General features: G+C 37.5%; 1 protein-coding gene across 2 annotated transcripts in view; it reads right to left on the reverse strand.

Annotated features, from left to right (window-relative positions):
- The window catches only part of LOC133590355 (alanine aminotransferase 2-like), a 43,160-nt gene that overhangs the window by 10,370 nt on the left and 20,084 nt on the right, over window positions 1–12,706 (reverse strand). For both annotated transcript variants that reach the window (XM_061942979.1, XM_061942972.2), the window contains 8 exons: window positions 10,459–10,548; window positions 10,256–10,364; window positions 4,942–5,075; window positions 4,620–4,863; window positions 1,443–1,522; window positions 1,238–1,374; window positions 996–1,170; window positions 760–915 (listed from right to left, as the gene is read on the reverse strand). In XM_061942979.1, the coding sequence (XP_061798963.1) occupies window positions 760–915; window positions 996–1,170; window positions 1,238–1,374; window positions 1,443–1,522; window positions 4,620–4,863; window positions 4,942–5,075; window positions 10,256–10,364; window positions 10,459–10,548 (1,125 nt within the window). The remainder of the gene's footprint in view (window positions 1–759; window positions 916–995; window positions 1,171–1,237; window positions 1,375–1,442; window positions 1,523–4,619; window positions 4,864–4,941; window positions 5,076–10,255; window positions 10,365–10,458; window positions 10,549–12,706) is intronic.

Consider the following 12,706-nt stretch of genomic DNA (forward strand, 5'->3'; position numbering starts at 1 on the left):
TCAGTCAAGTTCTACTGGATACGTAATGTTACTGTATTACATCGGTCAAATTATACTGGATACGTAATGTTACTGTATTACATCGGTCAAGTTCGACTGGATACGTAATGTTACTGTATTACATCAGTCAAGTTCTACTGGATACGTAATGTTACTGTATTACATCGGTCAAATTATACTGGATACGTAATGTTACTGTATTACATCGGTCAAGTTCGACTGGATACGTAATGTTACTGTATTACATCAGTCAAGTTCTACTGGATACGTAATGTTACTGTATTACATCAGTCAAGTTATACTGGATACGTAATGTTACTGTATTACATTGATCAAGTTATACTGGATACATAATGTTACTGTATTACATCGGTCAAGTTATACTGGATACAAAATGTTACTGTATTACATCGATTAAGTTCTACTGGATACGTAATGTTACTGTATTACATCGATCAAGTTCTACTGGATACGTAATGTTACTGTATTACATCGGTCAAGTTCTACTGTATACGTAATGTTACTGTATTACATCGATCAAGTTATACTGGATACGTAATGTTACTGTATTACATCGATCAAGTTATACTGGATACGTAATGTTACTGTATTACATGGATCAAGTTCTACTGGATACGTAATGTTACTGTATTACATCGATCAAGTTCTACTGGATATGTCAACTCTTTGGAGAAGCCCATTTAGTGTGAGAAAAGTGTGAGCAAAATACTACAATCAGTTTTAGAGCTGAAGACTTACCGTTGCTTCTTTGATGGCCTTCTCTGGGATGCTAATCCGAGGGAAGGAGTACATGGCGCCCTGTACTGGATTACAGCTGATGCCAGGCACAGTGTTGAGAACCTCCTGGGTCAGTTTGGCCTTCTCTGCTAAGGCACTTAGCGTAGATGTGCGCTCCTGGACGTAGAAGGATGAAACAACCACAACACCTGAAAGACTTGTGGTGGATTGAGAATATTTAGTTGAGATTGACGTACCTTCAAGAATGTGTCGTGTGAGGGCTCGCCAGGCCGTGGCGGGTTGACCACCAGGTCCATGAGCACCTGTCCGGGAACGGGGGGGCACAGTCGGACCGACACCAACTTGGTCAGCTGGACCTTAACCTCGCTGTCCATGTTGATGATCTCCATGTAGCCACCGCGTAAGCCACACCTGGACGTGGAATATTAGGACTTCACTTGGTGGGAGAAGCGAGTTGAAGGAAGTCATGTGAACTTACTCTCCCATGTAACACTTGGAGGTGGAGTGGAAGGAGGCCAGCTCCACCGTGTTGGAGTACTCGGGCCCCATCTCAAACAGGACCTTTTTAAAGGAGTGGAAGTGGCAGCCTTCCGCGTACACGTTATCCTGGTAAACCTGACAAAGGTGGAGGACAATGGCACGTCACGTGACAGGATGTTGGGAGTCACATGATGAGATGTTACCTCATCGGCCATGAGAAAAAGGCGCTCCTTGGCGGCGAATCGGATGACATCTTCAATGCACTTCCTGCTCTGAACCTGACCTGTGGAGGAGAGGTCTGTCACTGGTGTGTTGCTGCCATCTAGTGGCTGTACTCTGTACGCCAACATGTTGTGTGTTGCTGCCATCTAGTGGCTGTACTCTGTACGCCAACATGTTGTGTGTTGCTGCCATCTAGTGGCTGAACTCTGTACGCCAACATGTTGTGTGTTGCTGCCATCTAGTGGCTGAACTCTGTACGCCAACATGTTGTCTGTTGCTGCCATCTAGTGGCTGTACTCTGTACGCCAACATGTTGTGTGTTGCTGCCATCTAGTGTCTGAACTCTGTACGCCAACATGTTGTGTGTTGCTGCCATCTAGTGGCTGTACTCTGTACGCCAACATGTTGTGTGTTGCTGCCATCTAGTGGCTGAACTCTGTACGCCAACATGTTGTGTGTTGCTGCCATCTAGTGGCTGAACTCTGTACGCCAACATGTTGTCTGTTGCTGCCATCTAGTGGCTGTACTCTGTACGCCAACATGTTGTGTGTTGCTGCCATCTAGTGTCTGAACTCTGTACGCCAACATGTTGTGTGTTGCTGCCATCTAGTGGCTGTACTCTGTACGCCAACATGAGGAAAATACCACAGCAAATCCAAAGTGTTGCATGAATGGCAACAACTTCATTATCTACCTTCTGCAATGAAGTGGAAGAGTGTTTCATTGTTGTTGGCATAGATAGACAAACCACCACACACAATTTAGAGGAGGGGTGTCAAACTCCTGTTCATTGAGGGCCACATCGCAGTAATGTCTGCCTTCGTAGGCCCACTTTTAAAAAAATCTAAATTCAAATGTGATTTTTTTTTTTTAAACATCATTTGACAGCATTGATATAAATGTGTACCAGCAATCACCTCATATTATTACATTATTGCTTATGCCAGGGGTGTCAAACATACGGCCCTAGGGCCGGATCAGGCCCACAAACAGGTTTTATCCAGATCGCGAGATGAGTTTGCTAAGTATAAAAATGAACCTGAAATTTTTAAAATGAAAGAAACTGCTGTTCTAAATGTGTCCACTAGGTGTCACAATAGCAATTCTTTATATCTTTGTAGATGATGCTACATATGTACAAAATAAACCACATCAGTCGAGGAAAATGACCAAACTACATAAACAACATCCTGTAATTTGATTTTGATATCATTTTTTATCTTGATAGATTGAAAATGAACAGCAATGAGTTGACTGAAGAACATTATCACAACATTTATTCAGAAAATATAAATAACGACAAATAAAGATAGAATACTATTAACCACAACATGTAAGTGGAACAAAACCAACAAGATTTGTACATTTTCAGAATGTGCTTGTTCTATTTTTAAACAAAGAAAACAATCTGAAGTTGTCTTTATTTTGAAGTTATCGTGCCGTGATTTTACCAGTCCGGCCCACTTAAATGAGTTTGACACCCTGGCCTATGCACTTGATTAGTAGATGTTTCCATGTACAAATGCATGGATACATCATACGTAAAGGTGACAAGCAAATATTCAACTGTTTATTTTTCTCTTTACTAACCTCTTTTTGTAATACACTATATAATATTTGGTATGATTACATAATAACGTTTAGAAGATATGCATTGTTTCCTGTCAAAATCTAAATAATTATTTTCATTTAGTGAAAAAATGAATTATTTTATTAACACACATTTCGCGATAAGGTCCAAAATGTCTGATTGTAAATACACATACTGTTAAGTTATCTTCTGTAGGTATCCTCTCCACTAACCACGTTAAACCCAGATTCCCATCTAACAAAGGTCTTAACTCATTCTCCTTCTATGCCACATCAATATGGAATGCACTCCCAACAGGTGTAAAAGAAAGGGCATCTCTATCCTCCTTCAAAACCGCACTAAAAGAACACCTCCAGCCAACTTCAACCCTAAACTAACACCCTCCCTCCACATCCCACCTCCCCGGATTGTAAATAATCAAATGTATATACTTGGTCTTATGCTTTCTGATCTCTCTCTCTTGCTGTACATATCCTACCAAGTCACACCTACACTGTTCCAATGTCCATTTCTCTGATGATGCAATTGTTGATGACTGAAGTGTTGATAACAACCAAACCTAACACCCCCCCCCCCCCCCCCCCCCCCACCCCCCGGATTGTAAATAATGTAAATAATTCAATGTATATACTCTGATGATTATCTTGTGTGATGACTGTATTATGATGATAGTATATATCTGTATCATGACCCCGACTTAAACAAGTGTAAAAACTTATTGGGGTGTTACCATTTAGTGGTCAATTGTAGGGAATATGTACTTCACTGTGCAATCTACTAATAAAAGTTTCAATCAATCAATCAATCCAATATGTTGGTCCTGGCCCCCCCACCAGAGAGTCTGAATGGTGGGCTCTAACAAAATTACCAAAGACTCTTTTTTTGTAAGTTTGTTCATTTGAGCGGGGGCGTCAAACTCATTTTAGATGGGGGGCCACATGGAGAAAAATGTACTCAAACTGGGCCAAACTGGTCAAATCACGGCACCATAACTTAAAAATAAAGACAACTTTGGATTGTTTCCTTTGTTTCAAAATAAAACAAGCACGTTCTGAAAATGTACAAATCATAATGTTGTTTTTTTACACTTACAGTATTTTATCTTCTTTTGTTGTTATTTACATGTTCTGAATAAATGATGTGATAATGTTCATCAGTCAAACAGGTGGAATTGAGTCTGGCAGAGTTTTAAAATGCTCTAATTGGTGTTAATTTTTAATCCATCAAGATAAAAGATTCATATCAAAATTCAATTACTGGGTGTTATTTATGTAGTTTACTCATTTTCCTCAACTACTGTACTAACGTGTGGTTTATTCTATAAAGATACAAAGAATTGCTATAGTGACATCTAGTGGACAGATTTAGAACAGCAGTTTCTTTCATTGTAGGATTTCTGGTTAATTTTCATACTTAGCAAACTCATCCCTCGGGCCTGATCCGGTCCTCGGGCCTTATGTTTGACACCCCTGCCATAGAGAGACCCCCAAAATGATCACATTCATGTGAGCTCAAAGTGAGAAAAAGATGGTCTTTTTCTTCTTGAACAGAGAGGGGGGGCATTTACCTGTGGGGTTCCCTGGGTTAATGATGCACAGGGCCCGGGGGTTGCAGTAGCGCCTGGCGTCCTCTAGAGCTCGCTGCAGCTCACTGATGTCCAGACTCCAGCACTTGTCCTCATTGAGGTAGTAGTTGATCTGCACGGCGCCCAGCTCGGCGAGGGCGGCCGAGTACAGAGGGTACTGGGGGATGGAGATCATGACGCCGGTGCGAGCTGCACCTTCGCCGCACACCAGCAGCTTGAGCATGGTCTGAGCAGGGTGGCAAAATGGCAAAATGTTAAATGTGCCTTTGTTGACTTTTTGAGCTTGTTTTATTTCTATCTTTACCACAATGCCATCGCTGGCCCCCGTTGTGAGGTAGATGTCATCCGGGTCGCACTCCACGCCGCCGTCCCTTTGTTCAATGTAGCGGGCCACGTCCCAGCGCACACAGTCGATGCCTTGACTGGCAGTGTAAGAGCCTAAGAGCAACAATAAAACACGTAGAGCCTAAAGGAGGGGTCAGCAACCCGCGGCTCTAAACCTCTTTCAGAGATGTGTGACAATGGAAAAAAAAATATTTTCTGCAGGAGAAGAAAGATGACACAAAGCTTCCTAATTGTTATAAATGCCACTTTTTATATTAAACATGCTTCACTGAGGAGAGGATTTGGCAAGCACTGTTTTGTCCTACTCATTTCAGCCATCCTTGAACTCATCGTAGTTTGTTTACATGTACAACTTTCTCCGATGCTGCCACAGAAAGACGTGTTTTATGCCACTCCTTTGTCTCGTTTTGTCCACCAAATGTTTTATGCCGTGCGTGAATGCACAAAGGTGAGCTTTGTTGATGTTATTGATTTGCTGGAGTGCATATTTGGTCAATCCATGACTGCAAGCTAATCGATGCTAACATGCTATTTAGGCTAGCATTATGCCTTGCTTGTAGCTATATTTAATTTCCTTTACTTATGTCCTCTGTGTATTTCATGTATATTTGCATGACACATTATCTCTATGTAATATTGGCTGCATTTCTCATAGTTGTTAGTGTGCCATGTTGTTCCAGACCACAGCAAACGTTACCCAGCTTGCAAAGATTGTAATAAATCCATTAGAAGAAGACAGCCTGCCGTTACCTTTAACTGGGACACACACATCTATACCTTTAATTGGGACACACACATCTATACCTTTAACTTGGACACACACATCTATACCTTTAACTTGGACACACACATCTATACCTTTAACTTGGACACACACATCTATACCTTTAACTTGGACACACACATCTATACCTTTAACTTGGACACACACATCTATACCTTTAACTTGGACACACACATCTATACTTTTAACTTGGACACACACATCTATACCTTTAACTTGGACACACACATCTATACTTTTAACTTGGACACACACATCTATACCTTTAACTTGGACACACACATCTATACCTTTAACTTGGACACACACATCTATACCTTTAACTTGGACACACACATCTATACCTTTAACTTGGACACACACATCTATACCTTTAAGTTGGACACACACATCTATACCTTTAACAGGGACACACACATCTATACCTTTAACTTGGACACACACATCTATACCTTTAACTTGGACACACACATCTATACCTTTAACTTGGACACACACATCTATACCTTTAACTTGAACACACACATCTATACCTTTAACTTGGACACACACATCTATACCTTTAACTTGGACACACACATCTATACCTTTAACTTGGACACACACATCTATACCTTTAACTTGGACACACACATCTATACCTTTAACTTGGACACACACTTTAACTTGGACACACACATCTATACCTTTAACTTGGACACACACATCTATACCTTTAACTTGGACACACACTTTAACTTGGACACACACATCTATACCTTTAACTTGGACACACACATCTATACCTTTAACTTGGACACACACATCTATACCTTTAACTTGGACACACACATCTATACCTTTAACTTGGACACACACATCTATACCTTTAACTTGGACACACACATCTATACCTTTAACTTGGACACACACATCTATACCTTTAACTGGGACACACACATCTATACCTTTAACTTGGACACACACATCTATACCTTTAACTTGGACACACACATCTATACCTTTAACTTGGACACACACATCTATACCTTTAACTTGGACACACACATCTATACCTTTAACTTGGACACACACATCTATACCTTTAACTTGGACACACACATCTATACCTTTAACTTGGACACACACATCTATACCTTTAACTTGGACACACACATCTATACCTTTAACTTGGACACACACATCTATACCTTTAACTTGGACACACACATCTATACCTTTAACTTGGACACACACATCTATACCTTTAACTTGGACACACACTTTAACTTGGACACACACATCTATACCTTTAACTTGGACACACACATCTATACCTTTAACTTGGACACACACTTTAACTTGGACACACACATCTATACCTTTAACTTGGACACACACATCTATACCTTTAACTTGGACACACACATCTATACCTTTAACTTGGACACACACATCTATACCTTTAACTTGGACACACACGTCTATACCTTTAACTTGGACACACACATCTATACCTTTAACTTGGACACACACATCTATACCTTTAACTTGGACACACACATCTATACCTTTAACTTGGACACACACTTTAACTTGGACACACACATCTATACCTTTAACTTGGACACACACATCTATACCTTTAACTTGGACACACACTTTAACTTGGACACACACATCTATACCTTTAACTTGGACACACACATCTATACCTTTAACTTGGACACACACATCTATACCTTTAACTTGGACACACACATCTATACCTTTAACTTGGACACACACGTCTATACCTTTAACTTGGACACACACATCTATACCTTTAACTTGGACACACACATCTATACCTTTAACTTGGACACACACATCTATACCTTTGGTCATGCTGAGCCACTCATTTCATTTCCAGGAGTTATCTCATCCTGTGAGAAGCCTCCATTTTACTCATTAGTTCCAATGTTGCAAAAATGTGTAGAATACAAATTATAATACAACATTTATGTCAACGAAGATTTGCCTCAGCCTTTGATAGTAGGCTAATATAACTAATATAGACACTTACATCATGTGTTGCCTTCATTATAACACTTATATAAGACTTTTAAGGTCATTTTGATAGTAGGCTAATATAGACACTTACATCATGTGTTGCCTTCATTATAACACTTATATAAGACTTTTAAGGTCATTTTGATAGTAGGCTAATATAGACACTTACATCATGTGTTGCCTTCATTATAACACTTATATAAGACTTTTAAAGTCATTTTGATAGTAGGCTAATATAGCTAATATAGACACTTACATCATGTGTTGCCTTCATTATAACACTTATATAAGTCTTTTAAAGTCATTTTGATAGTAGGCTAATATAGCTAATATAGACACTTACATCATGTGTTGCCTTCGTTATAACACTTATATAAGACTTTTAAAGTCATTTTGATAGTAGGCTAATATAGCTAATATAGACACTTACATCATGTGTTGCCTTCATTATAACACTTATATAAGTCTTTTAAAGTCATTTTGATAGTAGGCTAATATAGACACTTACATCATGTGTTGCCTTCATTATAACACTTATATAAGACTTTTAAAGTCATTTTGATAGTAGGCTAATATAGCTAATATAGACACTTACATCATGTGTTGCCTTCATTATAACACTTATATAAGTCTTTTAAAGTCATTTTGATAGTAGGCTAATATAGCTAATATAGACACTTACATCATGTGTTGCCTTCGTTATAACACTTATATAAGACTTTTAAAGTCATTTTGATAGTAGGCTAATATAGCTAATATAGACACTTACATCATGTGTTGCCTTCATTATAACACTTATATAAGTCTTTTAAAGTCATTTTGATAGTAGGCTAATATAGACACTTACATCATGTGTTGCCTTCATTATAACACTTATATAAGACTTTTAAAGTCATTTTGATAGTAGGCTAATATAGACACTTACATCATGTGTTGCCTTCATTATAACACTTATATAAGACTTTTAAAGTCATTTTGATAGTAGGCTAATATAGACACTTACATCATGTGTTGCCTTCGTTATAACACTTATATAAGACTTTTAAAGTCATTTTGATAGTAGACTAATATAGCTAATATAGACACTTACATCATGTGTTGCCTTCGTTATAACACTTATATAAGACTTTTAAAGTCATTTTGATAGTAGGCTAATATAGCTAATATAGACACTTACATCATGTGTTGCCTTCATTATAACACTTATATAAGTCTTTTAAAGTCATTTTGATAGTAGGCTAATATAGACACTTACATCATGTGTTGCCTTCATTATAACACTTATATAAGACTTTTAAAGTCATTTTGATAGTAGGCTAATATAGACACTTACATCATGTGTTGCCTTCATTATAACACTTATATAAGACTTTTAAAGTCATTTTGATAGTAGGCTAATATAGACACTTACATCATGTGTTGCCTTCGTTATAACACTTATATAAGACTTTTAAAGTCATTTTGATAGTAGGCTAATATAGCTAATATAGACACTTACATCATGTGTTGCCTTCATTATAACACTTATATAAGACTTTTAAAGTCATTTTGATAGTAGGCTAATATAGACACTTACATCATGTGTTGTCTTCATTATAACACTTATATAAGACTTTTAAAGTCATTTTGATAGTAGGCTAATATAGACACTTACATCATGTGTTGCCTTCATTATAACACTTATATAAGTCTTTTAAAGTCATTTTGATAGTAGGCTAATATAGACACTTACATCATGTGCTGCCTTCGTTATAACACTTATATAAGACTTTTAAAGTCATTTTGATAGTAGGCTAATATAGCTAATATAGACACTTACATCATGTGTTGTCTTCATTATAACACTTATATAAGACTTTTAAAGTCATTTTGATAGTAGGCTAATATAGACACTTACATCATGTGTTGCCTTCATTATAACACTTATATAAGACTTTTAAAGTCATTTTGATAGTAGGCTAATATAGACACTTACATCATGTGTTGCCTTCATTATAACACTTATATAAGTCTTTTAAAGTCATTTTGATAGTAGGCTAATATAGACACTTACATCATGTGTTGCCTTCGTTATAACACTTATATAAGACTTTTAAAGTCATTTTGATAGTAGGCTAATATAGCTAATATAGACACTTACATCATGTGTTGTCTTCATTATAACACTTATATAAGACTTTTCATTTTTGGCGGCTCCAGACAGATTTGTATTTTTGGTCCAATATGACTCTTTCAACATGTTGTGTTGCCTAAAGGAAGAGCATCACATGTTGTAATAAGTAATATGTTGTCCTTGTGTAATTACTGTCAATGCTTCAATGAATGATGATCCAAATGAGTCATATTGCTGTTGCCTCCAGTAAGAGCAGAAGAAGTAGCGATGACAAGCAGTGCAAGGTAAAGAAAGATCATTAATAACCCTTTTGTGCTGTCAGGAGAGCATTAATCAGCAACATACCCATACTGTGGCCGCCACATGACTGCAGAATGCGTCGCGCTCTACTTTTAGCATCCTCTGGGAATGTTCTGTCGTTGAGAAGCTCAGGATAGGAGCAGAGCGCCAATACCTTGGAAACACACACATGTGAAAACAGTCAGAGGACAGTGGACGTTATCATGGAAGGTATAAAGAGTGTGTGTGTGGTGCTTTAAGGAGCACACCTGTCTGAAGAAGGTAATGGGCTGCTGGCCCATGGCGTGTGCATCACCAATGTTGGCCTTGATGACCTCATGGAAGGGTTTCTTCCTCCCCTGTGGGACACAAACAAAGATGAGCAAGGACAAACACAAACACAAACTTGTTTTGACAACATTCTTCTGCAAATGTAAATGCTAACAGATTGTGCTCATAAAGCAGGCAGCAGTGCTGTTAAAACACTAACTCCTTTAGCTGATGTGTTCCTCCCCACACACACACACATGAAGTTGATTGAAAGACTTGAAGTGCTGTAAAATGTGTGTGTAATTAGAATGGCAAAGTTAAGAAAGAGTAAAAGTGATTCCAGATGTTCTTGCAGACTGACTTATAGAACAACATTGTTTTTATGAACTTCCACCAGCAAAATCCAGTTTTGTACCAGGAGAAACAATCAGGTTTTAATGTTCCTTCACTTGCTATTGAAATGTTATTTATCAAGGCTGGATGATTATAGCAAAAATATTGATTCATTTTGATGAATATTGAAATCACGATTAATAACATGATTATGAATGTATTTGTCAAACATCAACTCTATGTTCTTACTTCAAAAAAAGCCATTGCAAATGTAAATGATTCAAGTTAAAGTAGCAATGATAGTCACACACACACTAGGTGTGAGGAAATTACCCTCCGCATTTGACCCATCACCCTTGATCACCCCCTGGAAGGTGAGGGGAGCAGTGAGCAGCAGCGGTGGCCGCGCCTGGGAATAATTTTTGGTGATTTAAGCCCCAATTCCAAGCCTTGATGCTGAGTGCCAAGCAGGGAGGTAATGGCTCCCATTTTTATAGTCTTTGGTGTGACTCGGCCGGGGTTTGAACTCACAACCTACCCATCTCAGGGCGGACACTCTAACCACTAGGCCACTGAGCAGGTTATTAAATGAAATATTTAAAATTATTAAATATTTATGTTATTCAAATAAATTATGCGGATTATTATGACCATACCAATGCTCTTTTTATGAAATGAAAAACATTAAAAGTGCACAATCTTGTTGACCTGAACACTGCTAGTGTGACGTACAGAGCTCATAACCACATGCTGCCTGGCTGTCTCCAGGAGAGCTTCAAACTCGGGGACAGTTCATACCACCTCAGAGGTTCAGCTGTCTTTAAGAAAGCAAACATAAGAACTATCCTACAAAGTAGATGTGTTTGTGTCATGTGTGGAACAGCTTGGATGATCTTCCACTAACACACTTTAACACCAATCTCTTGGAAAATATATCACTCTTCAATCAACACATTAGATAATACTATGATCAATGGTAATTACTCTTCAATCAACACATTAGTTAATACTATGATCAATGGTAATTATTCTTCAATCAACACATTAGTTAATACTATGATCAATGGTAATTACTCTTCAATCAACACATTAGTTAATACTATGATCAATGGTAATTACTCTTCAATCAACACATTAGTTAATACTATGATCAATGGTAATTATTCTTCAATCAACACATTAGTTAATACTATGATCAATGGTAATTATTCTTCAATCAACACATTAGTTAATACTATGATCAATGGTAATTACTCTTCAATCAACACATTAGTTAATACTATGATCAATGGTAATTACTCTTCAATCAACACATTAGTTAATACTATGATCAATGGTAATTACTCTTCAATCAACACATTAGTTAATACTATGGTCAATGGTAATTACAAAACTAAATGTGGGAGATGAAAAATAATAGAAGTATAAATGTTTGTATATAGTATATTATTGGTACAAACACGTGTTTGTCAATGTCTCTACTGTGGATACATTTCAACAGTGTTTATTTATGTTGTGTGTTTGTATTATGTTGTGGAAAGAAGATGTCACATTTCTATGAAGCTCAAGATCAGAGCCCGATGTCTTCTGCTTTTACTACATCTTGTAGTTTATAGGGTTTGTCTTCTGCTTTTACTACATCTTGTAGTTTATATGGTTTGTCTTCTGGTTTTACTACATCTTGTAGTTTATAGGGTTTGTCTTCTGCTTTTACTACATCTTGTAGTTTATAGGGTTAGGACGAAGAAGTGCTCAACTTCAGCCTAAAAAACCCCTTTGGTCTGTAAAATTGTCAATTTATGAATGTAAAACTGTTTGTTTATTTTGTTGACCAATGACCGCAGAAATAATAAACTAAACTAAAACTAATTCATTTGAAAACATAAGTATTTATTGTACCTCCAAATCTTTAAA

This window comes from Nerophis lumbriciformis, linkage group LG03 (assembly GCF_033978685.3).
Source record: "Nerophis lumbriciformis linkage group LG03, RoL_Nlum_v2.1, whole genome shotgun sequence".
In the NCBI taxonomy this organism is placed as follows: domain Eukaryota; kingdom Metazoa; phylum Chordata; class Actinopteri; order Syngnathiformes; family Syngnathidae; genus Nerophis; species Nerophis lumbriciformis.